General features: G+C 46.3%; 1 protein-coding gene across 1 annotated transcript in view; it reads left to right on the forward strand.

Moving 5' to 3' along the window:
* Window positions 1-24,843, forward strand: part of slc23a1 (solute carrier family 23 member 1) — a gene marked incomplete at both ends in the record, with an annotated part of 55,510 nt that overhangs the window by 18,256 nt on the left and 12,411 nt on the right. Inside the window, 6 exons of the mRNA XM_083632895.1 lie at window positions 4,912-5,093; window positions 10,550-10,670; window positions 11,518-11,674; window positions 13,163-13,310; window positions 17,025-17,130; window positions 18,437-18,566. Coding sequence (XP_083489021.1) covers window positions 4,912-5,093; window positions 10,550-10,670; window positions 11,518-11,674; window positions 13,163-13,310; window positions 17,025-17,130; window positions 18,437-18,566 — 844 coding nt within the window. The remainder of the gene's footprint in view (window positions 1-4,911; window positions 5,094-10,549; window positions 10,671-11,517; window positions 11,675-13,162; window positions 13,311-17,024; window positions 17,131-18,436; window positions 18,567-24,843) is intronic.

Here is a 24,843-nt window from a genome sequence, read left to right on the forward strand (position 1 = left end):
TGGGTGCTGTGTGTGAACCAGTGGCATGTCCAGACTTTTTTGACCAGGGTGGACTTTTAGCCAAAAAACACGCACTGTGCACGCACACGGCACACATCAGAATAGCATTAATTTACCATGTTCGTCCCAACTAGACTACATATATCTACTTTAATTAGTAACATTACAGTGTCTTACGTTCCTGTGTTTGTAAATCAACTTTTTTTAAGTAAGCTAACGGGCATGTTACCCATGATTATTGTACTTCTACACCAGTGGTATGCAACCTTGCCCTAGTCAGGAGCCACATTGACAAAGAAAAATCTTTCCTTTCCTCCCTTTGTTTTTTTTTAGATTATTTATTTATTTATAGTAGGACTTAAAAGAGCCACAACTACAGTACCAATAAAGGAGCTGCATGTGGCTCTAGAGCCACTGTCCTGCTGTGCAGTTTTTAATGTCTTTGTTTTGATGGAGAAGAAATCCTCAATGTTCTGATTTCTTTTCATACTGTAATAGTCATATGAAGACATAACCTACTGTATGTAACTTTATATCTCTTGCACAATAGATTTCCTTGTGCATGCATGGATACATTTGACATGCTCACATCAGGCCTACAAAGTTACACAATACAGATTTACATAGCTAGCATTAGCATTGACAACCAAACAATGACTGACGACAGGTTTGCTCATGTTAGCAACTAGCAAGCTGAGATGAAAACACACCTGCACCACATTATCACGTAGCCTAGCACACAGGTTTATTGTCCGTTTACCCTGTTAGTAGCAGGCTTAGTTTTAAAGACAGGGTGAAGTTTCAAGCCTACCGTAACATGTCATGATACTTTTTTTTTAGCGAGGGTGCTTAATTTCAAAGTGAAAATCTCCGTGTTTGTTGGCAGGTATGTTGTCTTTCCTTAAACCACTGGCACAGTAGCTATGTCATGTGTATCAAAGAGTCTACTCACGCATGCCACAATAAATAAATAGCATATAGGAGACACCTGGTCCATGTAGCCGCAGGAAGCAGACAGAGGACGCTTCACTTCAATCTTCTTCACAAGACAAGGGCCCCGTTCCAATACCCATACTTCCATACTATTTAGTAGGCAAAAAAAGATTTAGTATGTCCCAATACATAGTATGTCAGATGCAGTATGCCAAGAGTACCAGGATGTTGTACTACATCAGCTCCTATTTCGGAGTATGCATCGATGCATGCTGCTTCAGCCAAACTTCCCCACAATCCTTTGCGCAGCAGGAAGTTATGTCTTCTTCTTCTTCTTCTAATGTTTTATGGCGGTTGGCAAACAACTTTTTGTGCATTACCGCCACCTACTGGAGTTACGTCGCACTGACTGAGCTGCGTGTTCATGAATGAGATAATTAACTTTAAGAAAGCCTTGAAATATGTTAAAACCAAACAAGCATGGTGTGTACCAAAACATGCATATCTTGATTCCTGTTTAGATCTCTGACTTAATGTTTTTGCTTTATTTATTTTATTTTGTTTATTTGATTGTCTGTTCCAATTTTGTAAATGTTTAGTCTGAATTTTTTGTATAATGTACTGTTTGTTACTGCCAGACTTTGTTTATTGAATAAAAATAAAAAATAAACTCAAATGTGGCGCTGCGGACGTCGGCGGAAGTGAGCAAGAGGTCGGAGTTCAGGAAGCTCACGTGACGACAGATGTAGTGTGTCCCAATAGTATGCATTTTGCATGCATGCTGCACACTACAATCCATACTTTGTGAGGGCAGCGGCAGTACATACTACAAGAAAGAAGTACAAGTATGGGTATTGGAACGGGGCCCCGATGACGTTGGTTTAGCGTTAGTTGACTGCTGCTCAGCTGCTGCCAAATCAAGATCTTCTTCTCTGGGGCTTTCGGCAGGCTAGACACTACTATGGCTCATTACTGCCTCTCAGGTTTAAGACTGGATTGTGCCTATACACGGAAGCTTGGTTTACTGACTGGGCAGAGAGCCAATCATATGGGGTGGCACCTGGGGTGGCCAATCAGATTCTAGGGGTGGCCCATGCCACCCCAGGCCACTCCCTAGACACGCCACTGGTGTGAACGCAGCCGAAGCCAGAGCACCCGGAGGAAACCCACACAAACATGAAGAGAACATGCAAACTCATTTTGCCTGATGAAGACCCACTGTTTGGGTTGAAATGTTGCATCTTGTAGTCAATAAATATTGGGAGCTGCTCCAGTGTGAGGATATCTATTATCCACACTTTTTAACCTTCTTTTGGCCCCTGGCCTGCTTTCCAAACAACAAGCGGCGGATCACTAAGGGAGGCTACTCACCTTGCGGTGAGAGAATAGAAGATCGCTCAGGCAGCTGAAGCCTATACAAACATCCATAGAGGGGAACCAGGAACATGCAAATGAGCTATGGAGCAGAACCATAGCACCAGGTGAAAACGTATTTTCCTCGGAAAAACTCCACTGGTGCATAATCTTGTTCTTGTTTAATTATTGTTATTGAGTCTATTTCTGCAATGACTGCACTTATGGCTTATGGCTCACTAAAGTTAATGTTACCGCTCATTCCTTCGGGAGACGCCATTACTGTTTTGCCAGCAGCGTGTGTCCCTGATTGGCTAGTTATGCTGTCAACTATGAGGCAGCTCCCTGATTGGTCGTAATTTCTGGAAATTACGACCAATCACATACTTTTTTCATAGGGTGGTTGGGGAATCTAGGATGGTGAAGGATGGATTGGGTTTAGGCATGAGGAGCGATGATTGTTTATGCTAGGGTAAAATATCAGGGTAAGCCCAACAGAGCCAGAGTAGGATGGGAAAAGCAATCAGAAAAAAATATCTCCCCCTCCTCCCAGCCCCAGTCTTCCACATCAGAAGACCCCCCTCCCACCACACACACACACACTGCATTGGATCACAAACAAACCTCGTCAGATGAGGTGTTGGGCAACACTGGCTCCTGTTCACCCTCTACACCTCGGACTCAAGGCCGATTTCAGTTACGGGCGGGGGCGGGCAATGCCCACTCAGACATGAGTCTTGCCCACCCAATCAAAAGTTAGGAAAACATTGCAACAATCACAGGCAGAGATGATCTCTGTTTTGTTAGCAGATCCTGCGCCCCGTACAACACAAGACTACAGGAAATGCCGCTTATTACATTAGAACCACTCACCAACACATAGCATCTCAGAGGGGGTCACTGAACTGCACACCCGACTCACCCATGGTGCCAACATTTCAACATTGTGAATCAATGTAATTAACATGCAGAACAGCAATATTAGTTGACACACAACCTTGCAGATAACTAACATCATGCCTATAGAAAAGGAAGTAATTTAACTAACCTCCCAAAGCACATTAATAAACACATCTACCCCAGAGCATGCTGGGAACTCCGCCTTGGCTACAATGTTTCTTTTCACCCCCAACCAATTGAAAAATTCAGTATGTTGCAGCCAGAGATTTCAAGCAGATTTCTGGACTTTTCTCTGTCTGGCTGCACGTTCTCTGCTGCTTGACAACTGCTGTGTTAGCTGCTACGTTGTTCAAGACTACTTCTATCCCCGTTTACAACAGTCACCACTTGCTCACAGGTACCGCCTTGTGCCGCTACCTGTACTTGTCTCAACTGACTGTCTATAGTGAATGCTTTCCCCCCGGGGATCATTAAAGTCTTTCTGATTCTGATTCTGATTCTGAAAATCATGAACAATGAAGAAAACCAGAAGGAATACAGTTCCACTTTTACCAAATAAACCAAAATTGATGTTCTGCAACAAGTTATATCATCCTGAAACCCCAAATATTTGAAACTAGTAAAATTACAAAATTATCTGTCAGTGCAATAAGGTAAATAAAATAAGTTGTTGGTCCCCCAAAGTAAACATAAACATTCTAATGACATCTGTCAACCTGTCACAAGTAGGTGGCTGACTCCTACTGGAACAATTTGGTGTACCCATTACACTTAACTCTGAAAATGGCTTCTACACCGTGCTTCAAATCGTTCTTAATAAATTAGAATATAATGCAACTTAATCCCCATCCCCGAACCCACAACCTCTGGCAACCTACCGCCAAAGTTGCCCCCCTACCAGCCCACCCTAATGTAGCAGGCTAAAATCGGGCCTGCTCGGACTCCAATCCTGCCTCGTGCCACCTACAGAAGTTCTCTGCATCATGGAGGAACTTTGCAGTTCAGTGCGACAACAACCACCTCCAGCTCAACATCAGGAAGACCAAGGAGCTGGTGCTGGACTTCAGAAGGAGCAGGAAACCTCTAAATCCCATCACCATCCAGAAGGAGGAGATGAAGATGGTGAACTAGGAGTGCAGCTCGAGCTACACAACACCTGGGCTGGTCGGACACTGAGGCTCTACAGGGCTCTTCAAACTTTTTCAGCCAAAGGACCCCTTGGTTAATAGAGAAACAGAGCAGGGACCCCCTAGGATTTAAAAATAAATACATAAATTTTTACATTTTTCACAAAGTACTTGCAGTACCTCTGCGGACCCCCTGGGGGTCACGGACCCCCTGTTGATGACCACTGGTCTACAGAAGAAGACAGAGCAGCTGTTCTTCCTGAGGAGACTCAGGTCCTTCAACGTGTGCAACATGCTGTTAAATCTGATCTCTTCTCATTATTACTTTACTTAACTTAACTTTATTCCATTTAGCAGACGCTTTTGTCCAAAGCGACTTACATCATATATCAAAATCACATTTGGTACAAGAAAATACAAAGAATGAACAGTCAACGCATTGTATTACCTCTCTACTTAGTTTTCCCTGATACCGTTCTGCCAGTTGTTGCTGTGGCACCTGAATTTCCCCACGCACAGGGATTCATAAAGTTGTATGTTATCTTCTCTCTTATTCATAAAGTTATACCTTATCTTCTCTCTTATTTGTTCTTTCCAGATCCAGGGGGCCATCATAGTGTCCAGTGTTGTAGAGGTGCTGATTGGGCTGTCTGGGTTGCCAGGTCTGCTGCTGGAATACATCGGACCTCTGACCATCACTCCAACTGTCTCACTGATCGGCCTGTCTGTCTTCACTACAGCTGGAGAAAGGGCCGGCTCGCACTGGGGCCTGACAATGCTGTGAGACACCTACCTGTCTGTCTGTCTGTCTGTTTGTCTGCCTGCCTGTCTGTCTGATGCCACTTTAAAGGCCATGGCACACCAATCAAACATTCTCAAACAAACACCAACAAACACCAACAGACAATTGTCTGTGAATGTTGGCAGATGTTGGAGATTGTTTGAAAGCATGGCACACCGACCAAACATATTCAGCACAACAGTCCCAAACATGTAAAAAAGAAACACCAGAAAAATAGAAACTGCACTGTGTTACAGCACATAGAAGATGGCTCAGACTGACAAAGTTAGTTATACATCTGTCGAGTAATACAATGATACACCCAGTTTATTTATTTTGTAGCGACAGATGGCCTTAAACGCCACACTCACGTGACGCTTCTTGAGAGAGAGGTGAGGGAACGTGCATATTTCTGCAGACTTTATCGAGGGACCATGAAGGCGTCATGTGACAGGCAACCGCAGGCAACGCTAGTTGAAGCTTGGAGGTCCTGCTGATGGCAGCTGCAACAGTGTTTTCTCTGCTATCAACCTGGTTAATCTCGCTATATTCTTCATCACAGCGGGTCATTACCCACTGTGCACTTAATCGTGCACTAGTTCTGCATAAGCACCTGCAGCTCTCTCCTTATTTTACTGACGTTCTCAGTGATCACACGGCTGTTTACATGTGTTTCTGAACGGCTAGCTAGTTATTAGCATAGCTCGTTGTTAGCCGTCATGGATGTTCTCTCTCTCCCTCATGTAACCTTGCTGCGCAAAACATTACTTATTTGCGGGAGTGCATGGGAGAAGTCTCCCGCTAGTGTTGTTGATGCCCAGTGTGATGGCACATGGTTGGCAGAGAAACGTATGTTTGCTGCGTCGCGTGTAACGTTAGGAGGCTCTGCCTCTGACCGAACTGACCAGACAACCGCATGCATTAAGCGCGCATGCGTGAGCTCCGTTTCCATGGATACGCGACTGAAAACATGGGAACTTACCAGACAACAGCGAACAGCGAACAACGCCGGATTGAACAAGTCGAATCCTGGCAAACATGACAGAACATCGCTGAACATCGCCAAACACGAACAGACAAGGACAGACAGCTATGGCACACCAAACGAACATTTGTCTTTGTTCGTGTTTGTTTGTGTTTGTTTGAGAATGTTCGTTTGGTGTGCCATGGGCTTAAGAGCAATGACCAGAGTCGGGCCAGCAGCATGGCCTGTTTGTTTGTAACACCCGCAGTGGACCGCAGCATGGCGTGTTTGTTTGTAACACCCGGGGTGGACCGCAGCATGGCCTGTTTGTTTGTAACACCCGGGGTGGACCGCAGTATGGCCTGTTTGTTTGTAACACCCGGGGTGGACCGCAGCATGGCCTCTTTGTTTGTAACACCCGGGGTCGACCGCAGCATGGCCTGTTTGTTTGTAACACCCGGGGTCGACCGCAGCATGGCCTGTTTGTTTGTAACACCCGGGGTCGACCGCAGCATGGCCTGTTTGTTTGTAACACCCGGGGTCGACCGCAGCATGGACTGTTTGTTTGTATCACCCGGGGTGGACCGCAGCATGGCCTGTTTGTTTGTAACACCCGGGGTGGACCGCAGCATGGCCTGTTTGTTTGTAACACCCGGGGTCGACCGCAGCATGGCCTGTTTGTTTGTAACACCCGGGGTGGACCGCAGTATGGCCTGTTTGTTTGTAACACCCGCGGTCGACCGCAGCATGGCCTGTTTGTTTGTAACACCCGGGGTCGACCGCAGCATGGCCTGTTTGTTTGTAACACCCGGGGTCGACCGCAGCATGGCCTGTTTGTTTGTAACACCCGGGGTGGACCGCAGTATGGCCTGTTTGTTTGTAACACCCAGGGTGGATCGCAGCATGGACTGTTTGTTTGTAACACCCGGGGTGGACCGCAGTATGGCCTGTTTGTTTGTAACACCCGGGGTGGATCGCAGCATGGACTGTTTGTTTGTAACACCCGGGGTGGACCGCAGCATGGCCTGTTTGTTTGTAACACCCGGGGTGGACCGCAGTATGGACTGTTTGTTTGTAACACCCGGGGTGGATCGCAGCATGGACTGTTTGTTTGTAACACCCGGGGTGGACCGCAGCATGGACTGTTTGTTTGTAACACCCGGGGTGGACCGCAGTATGGCCTGTTTGTTTGTAACACCCGGGGTGGACCGCAGCATGGCCTGTTTGTTTGTAACACCCGGGGTGGATCGCAGCATGGACTGTTTGTTTGTAACACCCGGGGTGGACCGCAGTATGACCTGTTTGTTTGTAACACCCGCGGTCGACCGCAGCATGGCCTGTTTGTTTGTAACACCCGGGGTGGACCGCAGTATGGCCTGTTTGTTTGTAACACCCGGGGTGGACCGCAGCATGGCCTGTTTGTTTGTAACACCCGCGGTCGACCGCAGCATGGCCTGTTTGTTTGTAACACCCGCGGTCGACCGCAGCATGGCCTGTTTGTAACACCCGCGGTCGACCGCAGCATGGCCTGTTTGTTTGTAACACCCGCGGTCGACCGCAGCATGGCCTGTTTGTAACACCCGTGGTCGACCGCAGCATGGCCTGTTTGTAACACCCGCGGTCGACCGCAGCATGGCCTGTTTGTTTGTAACACCTGGAGCGGACACATAATCCAATCATCGCCGAGATAACCCCGCCCACTACTATATGCCTAAAACAGCGGTCAGTCATCTACCCACCCCCCACCACCCGAAGTTTGAGGTCTCAAGCCAAAAAAGGTGTTTATATCAGCTGGCCATGCCCCCATTTGTAGCCAACCGTTCAAATCCAAACTTAGAATCGCCCTGATGAGTCACACATATAGCCCACATACACACATACACCTCACACTGCCCTTTTAACTCTCTACTTGTCTAACCGTCTACTTACTCATTTTGGTTGCTCTTTTGTTTCCCTTTTTTGTTATTTTTTATTTTTTACTGTTGCTTTTCTTATTATTATTTACTGTTCGCTTGTTTCTTTTCTCTTGCTTTTGTTTATATTGTATGCTTTGTATGGATTATTATTAATATTGGTTTTAACTTTTGAGGTAGAGAGCCAGAATAATCCCACCAAAAAACAGAGATGGTGCTAGTTGGCCCACCAAAACATAGACACCAGTTCAATAATGTAACCATAAACCATGATCGCTGTTTAATTTCCCAAAATCCAGAATCGGAGTAGTTCTTGATCCCTCATTATCCTTTATTCAACACATTAAAAACATCACCAAATCTGCTTTTTTTCCATTTACGCAACTTAGCTAGGATCCGCCCCGATTCTATCATTGGCGGATGCTGAAACTCTGGTACATGCTTTTATCACTTTGTTGTGCTTTGTTATTTGGATTAAATTCAGCTGGGTAAGATAAAATATTAATAATTCTAAATTCTTAATATTTTATTAAATTATTAAATTATTAATTATCAAATATCATTGGCTGAGTTTCCCAACAAAGAAGCTTCTTAAGGGGAGTTAAGAAGGCTCCAAAGAAGTGTTTCCCAAACGCCTTCTTAACAGCCTTCTTAACACATCGCTAAAGAAGGCTCTTAAGAAGCATCTTAACTGGAGCAGTCCACCATCTCGATGTGAGAGGTTCTCTGCGGCCCACTAGATGGCACTCTGAGCCCACCAGTGGGCCACGACCCAGTGGTTGAGAAACACTGTTGTAGAATAACCTAATCGTGGTCATGTTAAACAAGAACTTCTTCTATTAAACATTATTTATTTCAGACATGGACTGCAGTTCAAATTGCTTTATATACACAGCATACAACAAAATTGCGAGAAACACTACAGAATTTAAGCGACCTTGGGTTCTGTGAAAGGTGCTATATAAATCCACAACATTGTTATTATAAAAGGAATCCATTCTGATTAGAGGAATATAGCCTACGGTAAAACATTTAAAACAAAAGTAACTATACATAGAGGGGAGATTTTCAAGTGTTCCCCAATTTTAAACACTAAAGGGTGCATGAAAGAAAGGAAAAAGGGAAAAACACAAGAGGAACAGTGGACACAAGTATCTCCTTTTGCCTGACGCGGCTGGATCTGCCAGTGTTTCGTCATTAAGAAGGTGTTAAGAATGCCCCAGACTCTTCTTACAAAACCTTCTTAACGAAAGATCATCTTAGCGCTAAGAAGCTTTTGGGAAACGCAGCCTTCTTAACAAAAGATAATTTTAGGCTAAGAAGCAATCGGGAAACGCGTTGGCTTCGTTGGCTTCTTACGGGAGCCTTAAGAAGGGTCAAAGAAGCTTCTTAGCGCTAAGAAGCTTTTGGGAAACGCATGCCTTCGTAACGAAAGATCATCTTAGGCTAAGAAGCAATTGGGAAACGCATTTGCTTCTTAAGGGGGCCTTAAGAAGGGTTAAAGAAGCTTCTTAGCGCTAAGAAGCTTTTGGGAAACGCAGCCTTTATCCTTAATAAGGATGAAACCTAGGGGACCACCTGCTCATGCATGACCAGCTTGAATTGAATACAATTTGTCTCACTTCTGAAGGGTGGTCCTTTTTAATCCTTAGATCAGCGTTTACTACAAACATGCACAAAATCACACCTTAACAGTTGAATTCAATTAAAAGCTGACACTATTTATTATATGTAAAATAAAACCGGCTAAAATCTGGCTTCAAACGGCTCAAATTGGGCTTCAAACGGCCCAAATCATGCTTCAAACGACCCAAATTGGGCTTCAAACGGCCCAAATCTGGCTTCAAACGGCCCAAATTGGGCTTCAAACGGCCCAAATCTGGCTTCAAACGGCTCAAATTGGGCTTCAAACGGCTCAAATTGGGCTTCAAACGGCCCAAATTTTTCGGCTCACGCGCGTCGGCCCATATTGGCCTGGCCTGCTCGGTATCTAATGCCCGGCCTGAATTATTTTCCCAGTCCACCCCTGCAAGGCCTTCAATGGACTTGCACCATCTTATATTTCTGATCTAATTAAACCTTACATACCGGGACGGTCACTACACTCTCAAGATGCTGCTTACCTGACAGTCACCAGGTACAAGAAGAAGAAGAAGAAGTCGGTGGGAAAAAACAGTCGGCGGCAGAGCATTCACACATCGTGCCTGTTAGAGAAGCTGACACTGTAGACATTTTTAAATCTAGGCTTAAAACCCACCTTTTCTCTCTGCACTATGGCTCCCTCATCTACTGATGATCCATAACATACTGTCATTTAGGCACTACTCTGTTACTACTGTTGTGGCTTTTCTGTTGATTTTACCCTGTGAATATTCATTTTGCCCATTGTCTATGTGGGTATATCTCTGCAATTGCTTGTGTGATAGTGCGTGTGTGTGTGTGTGTGTGTGTGTGTGTGTGTGTGTGTGTGTGTGTTTGTGTGTATACATATATTTCAAATTACTTTATTGTTGTGAAGTTTTTCTATCTTTTTTTTAATGTGCGCAAAAAACAACAACAGGTACCTCTCTCTCTCCAGGTGTATCTTGCTGATTGTACTGTTTGCTCAGTACCTGAGGACAACATCACTTCCTATTCCTGTTTGCAACAGGAAGAGAGGACTGACTACCATCAGAGTCCAAATCTTCAAGATGTTTCCTGTAAATGCACGCACGCACGCACGCACGCGCACACGCGCACACGCACACACACACACACACACACACACACACACACACACACACACACACACGAAGGAGACGTGGTGCCACTAGGTGCCGCTAGTCCTTTCTCGCGGTGTGTCTGGGGTTTAACACCAGAAGCGACAGTGCTCATGTTTTGTGTGATGCAGAGCCAAGCTGGAATCACTGTAGGCCACAGAAACGTATTTCCTCCTTTCCAGATGGGCTCTTTTGAATCATGTCAATAACGCAGTATACTTGGTATCCCGTCCTTTCAGATTTTATCTGCCTGCCTGTGACTTTTTGGCTAGGTTCAAATACATATGTTTCGATCAATCAATCAATCAATCAATCAATCAATCAATCAATCAATCAATTTTATATTTATATAAGGCCAAATCGTAGCAAGAGTTATCTCAAGGGCAGATGCTTTACAAATATAGCAGGTAGAAGACCAGGCTATGTTTGAATGACTGAATGCCAGAATCAAATTCAAATATCTTTATTGGCATGATGAACGATTATTGACAATGCAGAATAATAAACAATCACCGTATGTAGTATACCTACATACATTGTACACATACATGCATGTACATGACATACATCTCTCCCTCTCTCTCTCTCCCTCTCCCTCTATCTCTCTCCCTCTGTCTCTCGCTCTCTGTCTCACTCTCCTTCTCTCTCTCCCCTCTCTCTGTCTCTGTCCCTCTCTCTCTCTGCCTATCTCTCCCTCTCCCCTCTATCTGTCTCTCTCCCTGTCGCTCATTCCTACTCTCTCTGTCTCTCTCTCACCTCTCTGTCTCTCTCCCCCCCTCTCTCTCAGTTCATTCTAGCCATCATGGTGGTCTGGCTGGTTTGCTACATCCTGACCCTGACCGACATGTTGCCTAGAGACCCTGGTCGCTATGGCTATAAGGCGCGGACAGATGCCCGCGGTGACATCATGGCGTCGGCACCCTGGTTCAGGATGCCCTACCCCTGTAAGGAAATCAGACAATCAGCAGTCAGCTCTCTAAGGAAATTAGCCAATCGGGCGGCTTTAGCTCAGGAGGTAGAGCGGGTCGGCCAATGACGCAAGGGTTGGCGGCTCGATCCCCGCTCCCTCCCAGCTGCTGTCGCTGTGTCCTTGGGCAAGACACTTAACCCTCCTTGCTCCCGATGGTGTGTAGGCACCCTGCGCGGCAGCCTGCCGCCATTGGTGTATGAATGGGTGAATGTAGACTGTCTACTCATTGTAAAGCGCTTTGGATAAAAGCGCTATATAAATGCAGACCATTTACCATTTACCATTTACCATCAGCTCTCCGTCCATCCGTGTCCAAGCTATGGTTGGGCTGAATCATCAATGTGAAAGGAAGGACCCTCAGGTCCAGGTGCATGAATATTATAATAATATAATATATAATACTATAATATAACATAATGATAAAATAATATAATAATATATTTTGCTTTCAGGAAAAGGAGAAAGGTTATAATCCACAGAGTTCAATGTTCAACCCTGCTGTTGTAAGTGTAACAGCGTTGTGTAGGTCAGTGGTTCCCAACCTTTTTTGTGTTATGTACCCCTTGAGCTGTTTTACCATGCCAATAGTACCCCTCACTCATGCGTGTCGATAATTCTCCTAAATTTGTTAAACTTATGTTAAACTTTTAGATGACCTCTCTAACACATCTCAATATTAAAATAATTTTAATGACTCATCTTTAATACAATTCTGACAGTTTTCAATTGGAAAAAGTTATCAGTTTTTACCATTTTGGAAATACATTGTAATCCCCAATCTTTCCAAGTACCCCCTGCAAGCTGCTGAAGTACCCCTAGGGGTACACGTACCCCTGGTTGGGAATCACTGGTGTAGGTGGTACTTCAACTGTCCAGGGGTGGGATACGATCCGCCGACCTTCGGCTTGGGAGTCCGACATGTTAACCGCAACACCAAGAGAGCTAGCTCCCTTGGTTAACATGCCTTTATACTGGGGAGTGAGTTTAACCAATCAACTCGCTACCACTCGGGACTCACGAGGAATCAACGCTGATTCACCTCGGTTACATAAGCAGGCACTCCCATGCGTTTTACGGGTGCTCCGCCATCGTCTGTTATCTCTCTGACACAAGCCGTGTCCAAACACTGCGGGCATTTTCCGTCTCCTGAGGACGATTGACAGCTTGTTGGGCCGCCTGTCAGCCAATCACAGCTAAGCACAGCCCAAAATTCTTCTAATATGCATGGAGGGTTATCCAATCATTATAAATGGGAGGCAGGACTTAACATCTACTTTAAATAAACATTATCTGAATGACGCAACAACCTCACCAATTGTCATTTATTTATATTTATAACTGACATTTAATCCACTGTCTGGTCGCATCATGACAATTGGAATGAATGGCCATTTTTCCTTTCAGTCTCCAATTTTTATAGAACCTCCTGACTTCCTGCTCTCCCTCCTCCTCTTTCTGATAGGCCAGTGGGGGTTGCCGACTGTAACGGTTGCTGGGGTGCTAGGCATGCTGAGCGCCACCATGGCGGGCATCGTTGAGTCCATCGGTGATTATTACGCCTGTGCCCGCCTCTCTGGAGCCACACCCCCTCCAGTCCACGCCATCAACAGGTCAGACATAATGCTGCCTTCATGTGCTCCTCAGAAGCTCCTACTTCCCAGGGGTGAAGTGGTAATTACCAGATGACACCATTCAAGTGCTCTTGGTCAGAAAGAGCAACAAGCATAGATGCCAGAAGTAGTACAGTATATATTAATATAATATATATATATATATATATATATATATATATATATATATATATATATATATATATATGTGTGTATATCCCGTATATATATATCCCGGTACCTACCTACCATACATACACATATACATATTCACATATACATCATACTTTTCTTTCTTACTTTCCTAGAGAGTGTCAACTTCTCTTGTTAAAGATGCTGTGTTACAAAGCTTTCCCGTCCACCAATTCAATGGCCGCCACCAGGGCCGACCCAGGGCTTTGGATCCAGCTCCCTGGAAGTATCCATGGATGACATTTCAGTGATGACATCATCACCATGCCAATGACATCACAATGTGATCAGTGACATCAGACAAGTCAAGTCAACTTTATTAAATAGCCCTAATTCACAAGCATGTCTTAGAGGGCTTCACAGAAAATATGTCTAGCTAATTCTAGCTGACACAACAGTAGCAAATTCCAGTAGTAATAATAACACATTGAACAATCATATGATGGAGAAATATAGAAAATATAGAAATATAGAATAGAATGGGTGCCATGCTTTAGGGTAGAATGGGTGCCATGCTTTAGAATAGGGGGGAGGAGAGATCAGGAAAGGGAGGAGGTGGGGAGGGTGCAGGGGAAGGGGGAACGAGGAGAGAGCAGGAGAAGGGAGGGGGGAGGGAGAGCAGGGGGATGTGGGGGAGGAGAGAACAGGGAAAGGGAGGAGGTGGGGAGGGAATGGGAAAAGTGGGGGAGGATAGAGCAGGGAAGGAGAGGTGGTGAAGGAGCAGGGGAAGGGGAAAAGAGAAAGATAATGGGTGCCATGCTGTAGAATAGAATGGATGCCATGCTTTAGAATAGTGGGGGAGGAGAGTTCTGGAAGGGGAGGAGGTGGGGAGGGAGAGCAGGGGGAGTATGAGAGAGAGTATGTGGAGAGAACAGGGAAAGGAGGGGATGCCATGCTTTAGAGTAGAATGAGTGCCATGCTTTAGAGTGTGAGAGAGGAGAGAGCAGGAAAATGGGGGAGCAAATCAAACAATCTGACTACTCTATAGCCATTAACCGGAACTAACTAGAACACAGGGAATCTAGCTAATCTACAGTCTAGTCTGCCCTGTCCTATTCTGCTCTAGTCTGATTTTAGCCTGAACACTATAGGTCTACAGCCTACAGTTAGGCTGTAGCTAATCTATCGCCTAACCTAAGCTATTCTAACCTACCGGCATCCCTCGACCAGTGATGCCCCCCACCCCGGCCCCCACCCCCACACACATAAGGCATGAGGGTGATCTGAGGGGATCCATGAGTCCGCATTGGTGGCATCGACTATAGAGGAGAGGAGGGGAGGATATGGGGTCGGTGGTGATGATGAGGCCGGGGAAGGGGGGGGGGGGGCGTCAGGCAGGCGAAGGAGTAGTGGGTGCCCAGGGGCCCTCGGTGTGAAGGGGCCCTCCCAATTTTTTTTTTTTTGTCGGGCTCATGTTGGGCTCCACAGAACTATGACACAAATCTAAGACCAATCATGTTTCTGCCTGTGTTGCTGTCTGTTGTAGTGTAAAATGACCTAAAGGGAGAGCAGGTGGTGACATGAAAGTGAGTCACTGGCGATTACACATTGGTGCACCGGATGCACGTGCAACCCCTAGTGGCCAGATTACTTTTTTATTTTATTTCTACATAATAAACTATTTAAATGTCCCGCATTTGCGTGAAATAGAGCGCGAGAGACCGAGGCAGATAGAGAGGGAAAGAGAGATAAAGAGAGAGAGAGCGAGAGACAGAGAGGGAGAGAGAGAGAGAGAGAGAGAGAGACGAGACATGAGAGCGGGGGAGGGAGAGAGAGCCACGGCTGGCACCCAGCTGCTTGTTCACTTAATCACACTACTGCAGCCTGAGAGACTAGTGAGTAGCCTACTCCCAGTAAAAAAAATTATAACAATACCAATAGCGTGCAAATATAGGCTACTTAACCATAAAATAGGATACCAATATTAATGCAACAGTGGGCCTGTATCTTCTTTGCACAAAGCTCACCAATGTTGTTTTAGCACAATTGAAGACAGCCTCAAATATTTCTCAACAGCATCCTGTCTTTGAGATGTCATTTGCAGATATTTCTCTACACTACTGTTACAAAGGACATTTATAAATTCCATAAGCTGCTCTTATTCTTAATGTTTTGTTCAAATGAACCAGTAATGTAGCCTACTACAGTTACAGTATGGTTCTACTTCAGTATACGCTATTAGTACATTGTTCTACTAGAAAAGTCTGACTAACTTTAATGCTATGGTTGGAAGGCACAAACATGCCATGCATTTGATATCTGAACAGAAGCCATGAATCCCATATCAGCAACCTGTCTGTTCTGTTTTATTGTAAGCAACACTGTAGTCACATGTGTTGCTTACTTTAGGCTATTTACATAGCCTGGGAGTTGGGACAGTAGACCCTTCTCACGGGGGCCATTTTTTGTCGAAAAGGCAGGGTTAACACAGGTGCAAGCAAAACACTAATGAGGGCTTCAAACTTCCATGGTTGGAATAGAGAGCCCCAGGGATGACGTATTTTTGTAGGCTGAATGCGGAAGTCCCGAACTTCCTGGTTCTTCACTGTTTCTGTCTATGGGATTTTTGAATGGGTTTTTGGCGCGATGCTTCAAATAATGTCTGTGGGCAACGCAAGTTTAATCAAACGCGAACCAAGGTTCAGCGGGATAATCTTCACACATGAGGACCACTTTCATTAGTTTTGTAGCGTAAATGCGAGCCCTAGAAGTAAAAAGCTCGAGCTAAGCTAATCCAGAACTACACACTGTCGCATAGGCTTCCACGTCACGTCAGCGCTCAACCTGGACTGTTGTTGATGTGTGCGTGCATTACCCCGGGCTGAACGGGTCTGGACCAGGTGAGGGAAAGAGAATTTCCGTGTTCGTCCTTTGAGTGGTGACGTTATTGACGTATATCTCCATCGACTCAAAAGTGTAGTCTCATTTAGCCGTTTGCTAGCTAGCCACCCTTTTAACGGCACATAAAAGCTTCAAAACTCATAAAAGTGGTCCTCGTGTGTGAAGATGATGTTACTAAACACTGGTTCGCGTTTGATTAAGCCAGCGTTGCCCAGAGAGATTATTAGAAGCATCGCGCCAAAAACCCATTCAAAACTCCCATAGGCGAAAACTGTGAAGAACCAGGGCTGTTAGCATCGATGATTTCCGGACTCGTTCCTGGGGCTCTCTATTGGGAAACCCTCATTAGTGTTTTGCTTGCACCTGTGTTTATTAGACAATAATTTGTTCATCATTGTAAAGCCACAGCACAGTGAAGAGGATATTAATGTGAAGATTAGCCTCTTCATTTTGCTCTCGGAGTGCATCAGATTCATGCATTTTACTTTAAAATGTACAACATTTCTTTGTCCAGGGGGGGCACGGTCCCCCCTAGAAACCCCCCAGTCAGAGTAATATTTTTTCTACCCCTGTTTGCAAAGCCTAGAATCGCCTATGGATTGAATCACGTGTTGATGTCCACTCCCCGTAAAGAGCACTATTGGTTGTTGTTGACGTTGTTGTTGTTGTTATGTGTTGTAGGGGAATCTTCACCGAAGGTGTTTGCTGCATCATTGCCGGCCTCTTAGGGACAGGAAATGGCTCAACTTCCTCCAGTCCAAATATCGGTGTTCTGGGCATCACCAAGGTAATGGAGACCACAGTTCTCCTGAGAAGGTCTCTTCTCTTAATGGTTTTCCACGTTAGGGACTAAAGCAGATTCACTTCAAAAGATGTGTGTCTGAACTGGCTTCTGACTGCATCTGTTGGGTTCTGTTGAGGGGCGGGCAGGTGGGAAAAGTCACTCTCCAAATCCGGCCACCTGGTGGGCGGGGCTTGGAGAGATGTCTGCTAGATCCCTCTTCTCACAAGCTCCCTACAAACTGCCTGCAACTGCTGTGCTGTCAAAGTGAAGCTGTGTAAATAGTCACAGTAGTGCTAATGTTATAATCCCTATATGGAACTTTTAACTGATTATGAAATACTCAGACGATACTCAGATGATCAGCCAGAGTATACTTGTTCTGAATGTCTGTGCACGTATCGAGACAGCTGGCGGAGGGTGCGACCATCGGCCAGACTAAGTGGAGCCCTGCGTGAGGTGCAGGCAGAAACGTTTGGTTTGTGTGCAGGTGGGCAGCAGGCGGGTGGTGCCGACAGTAGCGTTTGATTTGTGTGCAGGTGGGCAGCAGGCGGGTGGTGCAGACAGTAACGTTTGGTTTGTGTGCAGGTAGGCAGCAGGCGGGTGGTGCAGACAGTAACGTTTGGTTTGTGTGCAGGTGGGCAGCAGGCGGGTGGTGCCGACAGTAACGTTTGGTTTGTGTGCAGGTAGGCAGCAGGCGGGTGGTGCAGACAGTAGCGTTTGGTTTGTGTGCAGGTGGGCACCAGACGGGTGGTGCAGACAGTAACGTGTGGTTTGTGTGCAGGTGGGCAGCAGGCGGGTGGTGCCGACAGTAACGTTTGGTTTGTGTGCAGGTAGGCAGCAGGCGGGTGGTGCAGACAGTAGCGTTTGGTTTGTGTGTAGGTGGGCACCAGACGGGTGGTGCAGACAGTAGCGTTTGGTTTGTGTGCAGGTGGGCAGCAGGCGGGTGGTGCAGACAGTAGCGTTTGGTTTGTGTGCAGGTGGGCAGCAGGCGGGTGGTGTAGACAGTAAGGTTTGATTTGTGTGCAGGTGGGCAACAGATGGGTGGTGCAGACAGTAAGGTTTGGTTTGTGTGCAGGTGGGCAGCGGGCGGGTGGTGCAGACAGTAGTGTTTGGTTTGTGTGCAGGCGGGTGGTGCAGACAATAATGTTTAATTTGTGTGCAGGTGGGCAGCAGGCGGGTGGTGCAGACAGTAAGGTTTGGTTTGTGTGCAGGTGGGCAGCAGGCGGTTGGTGCAGACAATAATGTTTAATTTGTGTGCAGGTGGGCAACAGACGGGTGGTGCAGACAGTAACGTTTGGTTTGTGTGCAGGTGGGCAGCAGACGGGTGGTGCAGTACGGAGCAGCTATCATGTTGGTGTTGGGTTCGGTGGGGAAGTTCACGGCGCTGTTCGCCTCTCTGCCTGACCCCATCCTGGGAGGAATGTTCTGCACGTTGTTCGGTAAGACGACACCAAAACACTGGATGGTACAGTAGGGTGGTTGTTTTTTGTGAGGAGAAATAAAACAGTGGATCATGATAACATCACCTGACGTTAGCAGCTAGATCAGTAAACAGCTTAGCCGCTGCTAGCTCGGTAACCAGCCGGTTAGCTCTTTTAGCAGACAATACAGTCTTGTGGAACAAGCAAAGGCTTACCAGATATTTTCAATATGTCTGGTATCCATACTGCCTTTAAAGGGATACGCCAACATTTTGGGAGATTCGCCTATTGCCATTGACAGATGCCAGAATCTAGATGCCTTTATCTTTACTGTGCGTGCAGTAGGCTACAAACTGCGGTACACTCCTCGATGCTACTTAGCTTAGCATTACAATGGCAGACTGGTACCGCTGTCTACCCCTGTTCAGTCGCCCAAAATACACATTCCAACAGCGCCAGAAACCCTCACATGCACATGATGTGACTCGTGTACACCACGTGATGAAATAATAATCCAAAGTTACGGGAAACGTCATTTTCGAAGGAAATCCATAGCGAGAACTAACCCTCTGAAACCAAAGTTACTTCCTCCTTTGCCTGAGGCGCATGCGCTGTGTGTGCTGTGTGTCACTCGAGCAACTGTGATGTAGTATGAGCCGATGGCTCATACCAGTTGCACGTGGCCACAGTTGCACAACTGTGAATTGCTCAACTGTTGTGACACGGGCTGGTTTTTTCACTACAAACTCGTCAGGTTGAAATCACGCAATTTGAGGTGAAAGGTTGTTTTGTGAAAAAAGTTGTTTTTCGTTTTTTTCTATTAGTACACAAAGAAGAGGATGAAGTATCCATTCCACATAAAATGGAGTCATTTTAGAATCAGTAAATAGGTATATTTTGTAAGATAAAAACTGACTCTGAGAGAGAAATTACTTCTCTCTGGACACGGCTGGTATTCATTTGCATGCAGCGTTTCTTTCACTGGCTAATGTCTGCTATTGTTTCGAGTTTCGGCCAATGAGCCACATCAATAGAATCCAGCTTGTTAGATGGGGGCGGGGTGCAGAGCTCTGTTTACAAGTGACAACATGGAGAGTCACTGAGGACAGTCTGTGTGGATTAAAATTATTGAAACTTTATCTGCGAGACGAGTGCAGTCCGGCCACTTCATCTGACAACATGGAAGAACGACAGATTTTATTCACAAGACCGACGGAACGCAGACAACAAAAATACACATGTTCGTTATGGGAACTTTACTGATGCAGTCAGTGCAGAACACTTCTGGCTTTTCCTCACCTAGTCCTAGGTGACTTTAATCATGATCCCTAACTAACGTTACGTCTTGTTTCTGTTTTAGGGACTGTGCGACCATCTAGTTAAGGTTGGATGTGTGTTTTAGTATCGCGTTCTGGTGTGTGTATCGTCGAACAGTAATAAAGAGTATTGAAGGAAAGAAGCGATCATTTACAACAGCAGCGTGGCCATTGTGGCGCGGAAAATAATGGTTACGGGACAATAGAGGCTTGTTGCGCCCCAAAATGGCCGGTCTCTTGTGCTCTGTTGCAATGGAACAATGGAGTAGTTGTCGCTTCTTATCAATGCTCACTCTACGCTACTAAAAGTAACATTAAATCGGTGTGTGTTGCTACGTGCAAGAGGGCTTGTGTTTACCATGAATATGACATAAATTCACTTGAACGGTTACACTTATGTACAGGGTATCCGTGGGGTCTTGAAAAGTCTTGAAAGTTGGAAATTCAATTTAGGGAAAATCAAGACCCTTGAAAAGTATTGAAAAGACCCTTTAAAGGAGAATTTCGTTTTTTTACACCACGGTCCTCATTTCCAGTTTAGAATATGATGTTTTACTCACCGAAATAGTTTTCCGTCATTCGGATGCCCAGGGAAGATTTTGAGCTCCGAGTACACTCTTCAAACAGGCTAGAACCGCTAGAACGTGAGCCCACGGGGCATTCTGCACGGCAGTGCACGCGCTCTCTAAATGACACTTTTTCTGTCAGATCACGGTTCATTATGGTTGTAAATATAATTATCTAGCTAATAGCTACAAGCTAGGCTAACAACAACACCGGAGTCAGCGTTGATCTGCCCCGGTGGGGTTACAGTGCGTATCGTCCCCCTCTGTGAAACCACTTCTTCAGAGAAACCACAGAAGGGGGACGATACGCACTGTAACCCCACCGGGGCAGATCAACGCTGACTCCGGTGTTGTTGTTAGCCTAGCTTGTAGCTATTAGCTAGATAATTATATTTACAACCATAATGAACCGTGATCTGACAGAAAAAGTGTAATTTAGAGAGCGCGTGCACTGCCGTGCAGAATGCCCCGTGGGCTCACGTTCTAGCGGTTCTAGCCTGTTTGAAGAGTGTACTCGGAGCTCAAAATCTTCCCTGGGCATCCGAATGACGGAAAACTATTTCGGTGAGTAAAACATCATATTCTAAACTGGAAATGAGGACCGTGGTGTAAAAAACCGAAATTCTCCTTTAAATGTGTTATTTTTTCGATGTGAATAGATGTGTTTTCATGACGTTCATTTACGCTGAGTTAAAAATAATTTGCGTGCTTTTAAAAGAAATAACGTAATGTTAAAGTTACATGCATGTGACAGTGTGTCCGTGTGGGTGTCGTGGGCGTCCCCCCCTCCTCTCCTTCACTCATTCAGTGCTTGCTTCAACACAACAAACATGGCTGCTGTGAGCGCATGCGGTCTTGTCCGGTCTAGAGAGCGAAATATGTTATTTCGAGTTATTTTGCTTACGTTGCTGACAGGGATGGACACTACATAGCCCGCCTGTAAACAATGTTTAAAAGTGCGGAGGCGAACTGGCAAAGGGAGCTGACCAAACACAGACAAACATCACAACTTCAAAGAGCAACAGGTAGCAAATGTGATCGATAACATAATTACACTCCCTCAAATAAGTCGTCAAACGATTTTTTTTTTCTTTTTTCACCGTCAGTTTGACGAGGACGTGCTCAGTACGAGCGACCCTCTGCCAAGTAACGTTATTGAGTCATTCACTAGCAAGGACCACGCCACAACAAGAGTATCGTTAAGGTTCTTTACTGAAGAGAATGAGTTGTGTATGGTGTAGTGTGGGTGCGAGATGAGCCGTCTGTTCCAGGAGGTCACGTGTTCCGGGGGGAACGTCCTGATGACCGGGGCAGAGGGAGACTCAGGGTGGGGGTTCCGTCTCAGACGTGGTCTGCCGAGTGGGTCTGGCGTGAGGCGTGTTTCAGCCCGAGCAGATTTCAGGCCCCCCCGGATGGATCCTAGAACGAGACGTGGAGAGGCATGCACCGTGCCTAGTGAGAGGGAATGAGGATGTTAAGGGTTGAGGGGTGCGGGAAGGGATAGGGGATTGAGGGATGAGATATACAAGGGAGGGAGGGTGGGTCGAGAGATCGAGACAAACAGGGTGAGGCAGGTTAACCAGGTGTAGTAATATTGCCACGTAATTAGAGGAGTGGTTTAGAGGGGTGGTTAGGAAGTTGGGGGAGTGGTTGAGGCGTGGCCCAGCTCCTGAACTTAAGTTAAACGTTAACTTTCATTTCACTAGCAAGGACCACGCCACAACAAGAGTATCGTTAAGGTTCTTTACTGAAGAGAATGAGTTGTGTATGGTGTAGTGTGGGTGCGAGATGAGCCGTCTGTTCCAGGAGGTCACGTGTTCCGGGGGGAACGTCCTGATGACCGGGGCAGAGGGAGACTCAGGGTGGGGGTTCCGTCTCAGACGTGGTCTGCCTGAGCGGGTCTGGCGTGAGGCGTGTTTCAGCCCGAGCAGATTTCAGGCCCCCAAAATAAGTCGGATTAAGTTGAGCTGAGTTGCACGTGAGCTTGACTGATCCTTGAGATCGTTAAGATCATTGAGATCGTTAAGATCATTGAGATCGTTAAGATCATGGAGATCGTTAAGATCATTCAGGATGCAGAAGCGACATGCGAGAGATTACGAAAGGTCGAGGGGCTCGATGGTTTGGTTCGATGTGCTCAGTCTGACGTCTATGGAGGAGTGGCTTGAATAGTGTTCTGGAGATAAGCCTGGAGCTGAGACTCGGTGTAGGTACTTCTGGAACCAGAATAGTGTGGCAATTCTTCCTGTTTCCATGAAGAGAGTGGATGTTGAGGTGATGCCTGTGGCATGCCTGAAACTGTTGTATTTAGTCGCTGGCTTGTATAACTAAGATAGGAGTTGAGGTGGAAGTAGGTCGGGAGACCGATTCTCTGATAATATATTGCTCCGTTGGAGTGGCAAATGCAGGTAGTTATGACCGGTAGACTGGGATGAGGAGAAGACCATAGGCAGGTGAGGTCAGTAATTCGGGGGACCTCCGCAGCCTGAATCCGGCGTAAGCGTGGATTTATGAGTAGCTTAACCATTGAAGATATGTTGACCGAATGTAGAGAACTGATACAGGCTGAGTGGAGAGAGAATTGCGAGTAAGAGGCCTTTTAAGATGGCTTCTAGGAGCTAGTAGAATGACGTGGCTGTTCCTGAGATGAAGTGTCTGTATTCCTGTTAGGAGGAGTGAGGGTGGATGAGTTGGGACTTCCCAGACCCTACCTGCCCCCAAAAAATGGCCTATCTGAGGCTGATGTGGCGAACTGCCTCCGCAGCAGCTGATGGGTCTGTAGCAGCTGATGAATTGAACTGCGTTCTGTGCAGTGACTGAAGGAGTAAACTGCGTCTGCAGCGACTGATGAATTGAACTGGGTTCTGTGCAGTGACTGAAGGAGTGAACTGCATCTGCAGCGACTGATGAATTGAACTGCGTTCTGTGCAGTGACTGAAGGAGTAAACTGCATCTGCAGCGACTGATGAATTGAACTGCGTTCTGTGCAGTGACTGAAGGAGTAAACTGCATCTGCAGCAACTGATGAATTGAACTGCGTTCTGTGCAGTGACTGAAGGAGTGAACTGCGTCTGCAGCAACTGATGAATTGAACTGCGTTCTGTGCAGTGACTGAAGGAGTGAACTGCATCTGCAGCAACTGATGAATTGAACTGCGTTCTGTGCAGTGACTGAAGGAGTGAACTGCATCTGCAGCAACTGATGAATTGAACTGCGTTCTGTGCAGTGACTGAGGAGTGAACTGCATCTGCAGCAACTGATGAATTGAACTGCGTTCTGTGCAGTGACTGAAGGAGTGAACTGCATCTGCAGCAACTGATGAATTGAACTGCGTTCTGTGCAGTGACTGAAGGAGTGAACTGCATCTGCAGCAACTGATGAATTGAACTGCGTTCTGTTCAGTGACTGAGGAGTGAACTGCATCTGCAGCAACTGATGAATTGAACTGCGTTCTGTGCAGTGACTGAGGAGTGAACTGCATCTGCAGCAACTGATGAATTGAACTGCGTTCTGTGCAGTGACTGAAGGAGTGAACTGCATCTGCAGCAACTGATGAATTGAACTGCGTTCTGTGCAGTGACTGAAGGAGTGAACTGCGTCTGCAGCGGCTGATGAATTGAACTGCGTTCTGTGCAGTGACTGATGAATGGAACTGCACTCTGCGGTGGCAGATGGAGCTAACTGCATCTCGACAGCTGACGGCGTAACTGCTCTGCTCTGTGCCGTAACTGATGGGGCAGACTATCTGCAATAGCTGATGGAGTGAACACTACTCTGTGCGGTAGATGAGGCTAGTCTGTGCATTAGATGAGGCTGACTGCGTCTGCAGTAGCTGATGGATTGAACTCTACTCTGTGCATTAGATGAGGCTGACTGCGTCTGCAGTAGCTGATGGAGTGAACTCTACTCTACTCTGTGCAGTGGATGAGGCAGACTGCGTCTGCAGTAGCTGATGGAGTGAACACTACTCTGCGTGGTAGATGAGGCTGACTGCGTCTGCAGTGGCTGATGGTTTGAACTCTACTCTGTGCAGTTGATGAGGCTGACTGCATCTGCAGTAGCTGATGGATTGAACTCTACTCTGTGCAGTAGATGAGGCTGACTGCATCTGCAGTAGCTGATGGATTGAACTCTACTCTGTGCAGTAGATGAGGCTGACTGCGTCTGCAGTAGCTGATGGAGTGAACTCTACTCTACTCTGTGCAGTGGATGAGGCAGACTGCGTCTGCAGTAGCTGATGGAATGAACACTACTCTACTCTGTGCGGTAGATGAGGCTGACTGCGTCTGCAGTGGCTGATGGTTTGAACTCTACTCTGTGCAGTAGATGAGGCTGACTGCATCTGCAGTGGCTGATGGTTTGAACTCTACTCTGTGCAGTAGATGAGGCTGACTGCATCTGCAGTAGCTGATG

Source organism: Poromitra crassiceps, assembly GCF_964638095.1.
Source record: "Poromitra crassiceps genome assembly, chromosome: 1".
NCBI lineage: Eukaryota > Metazoa > Chordata > Actinopteri > Beryciformes > Melamphaidae > Poromitra > Poromitra crassiceps.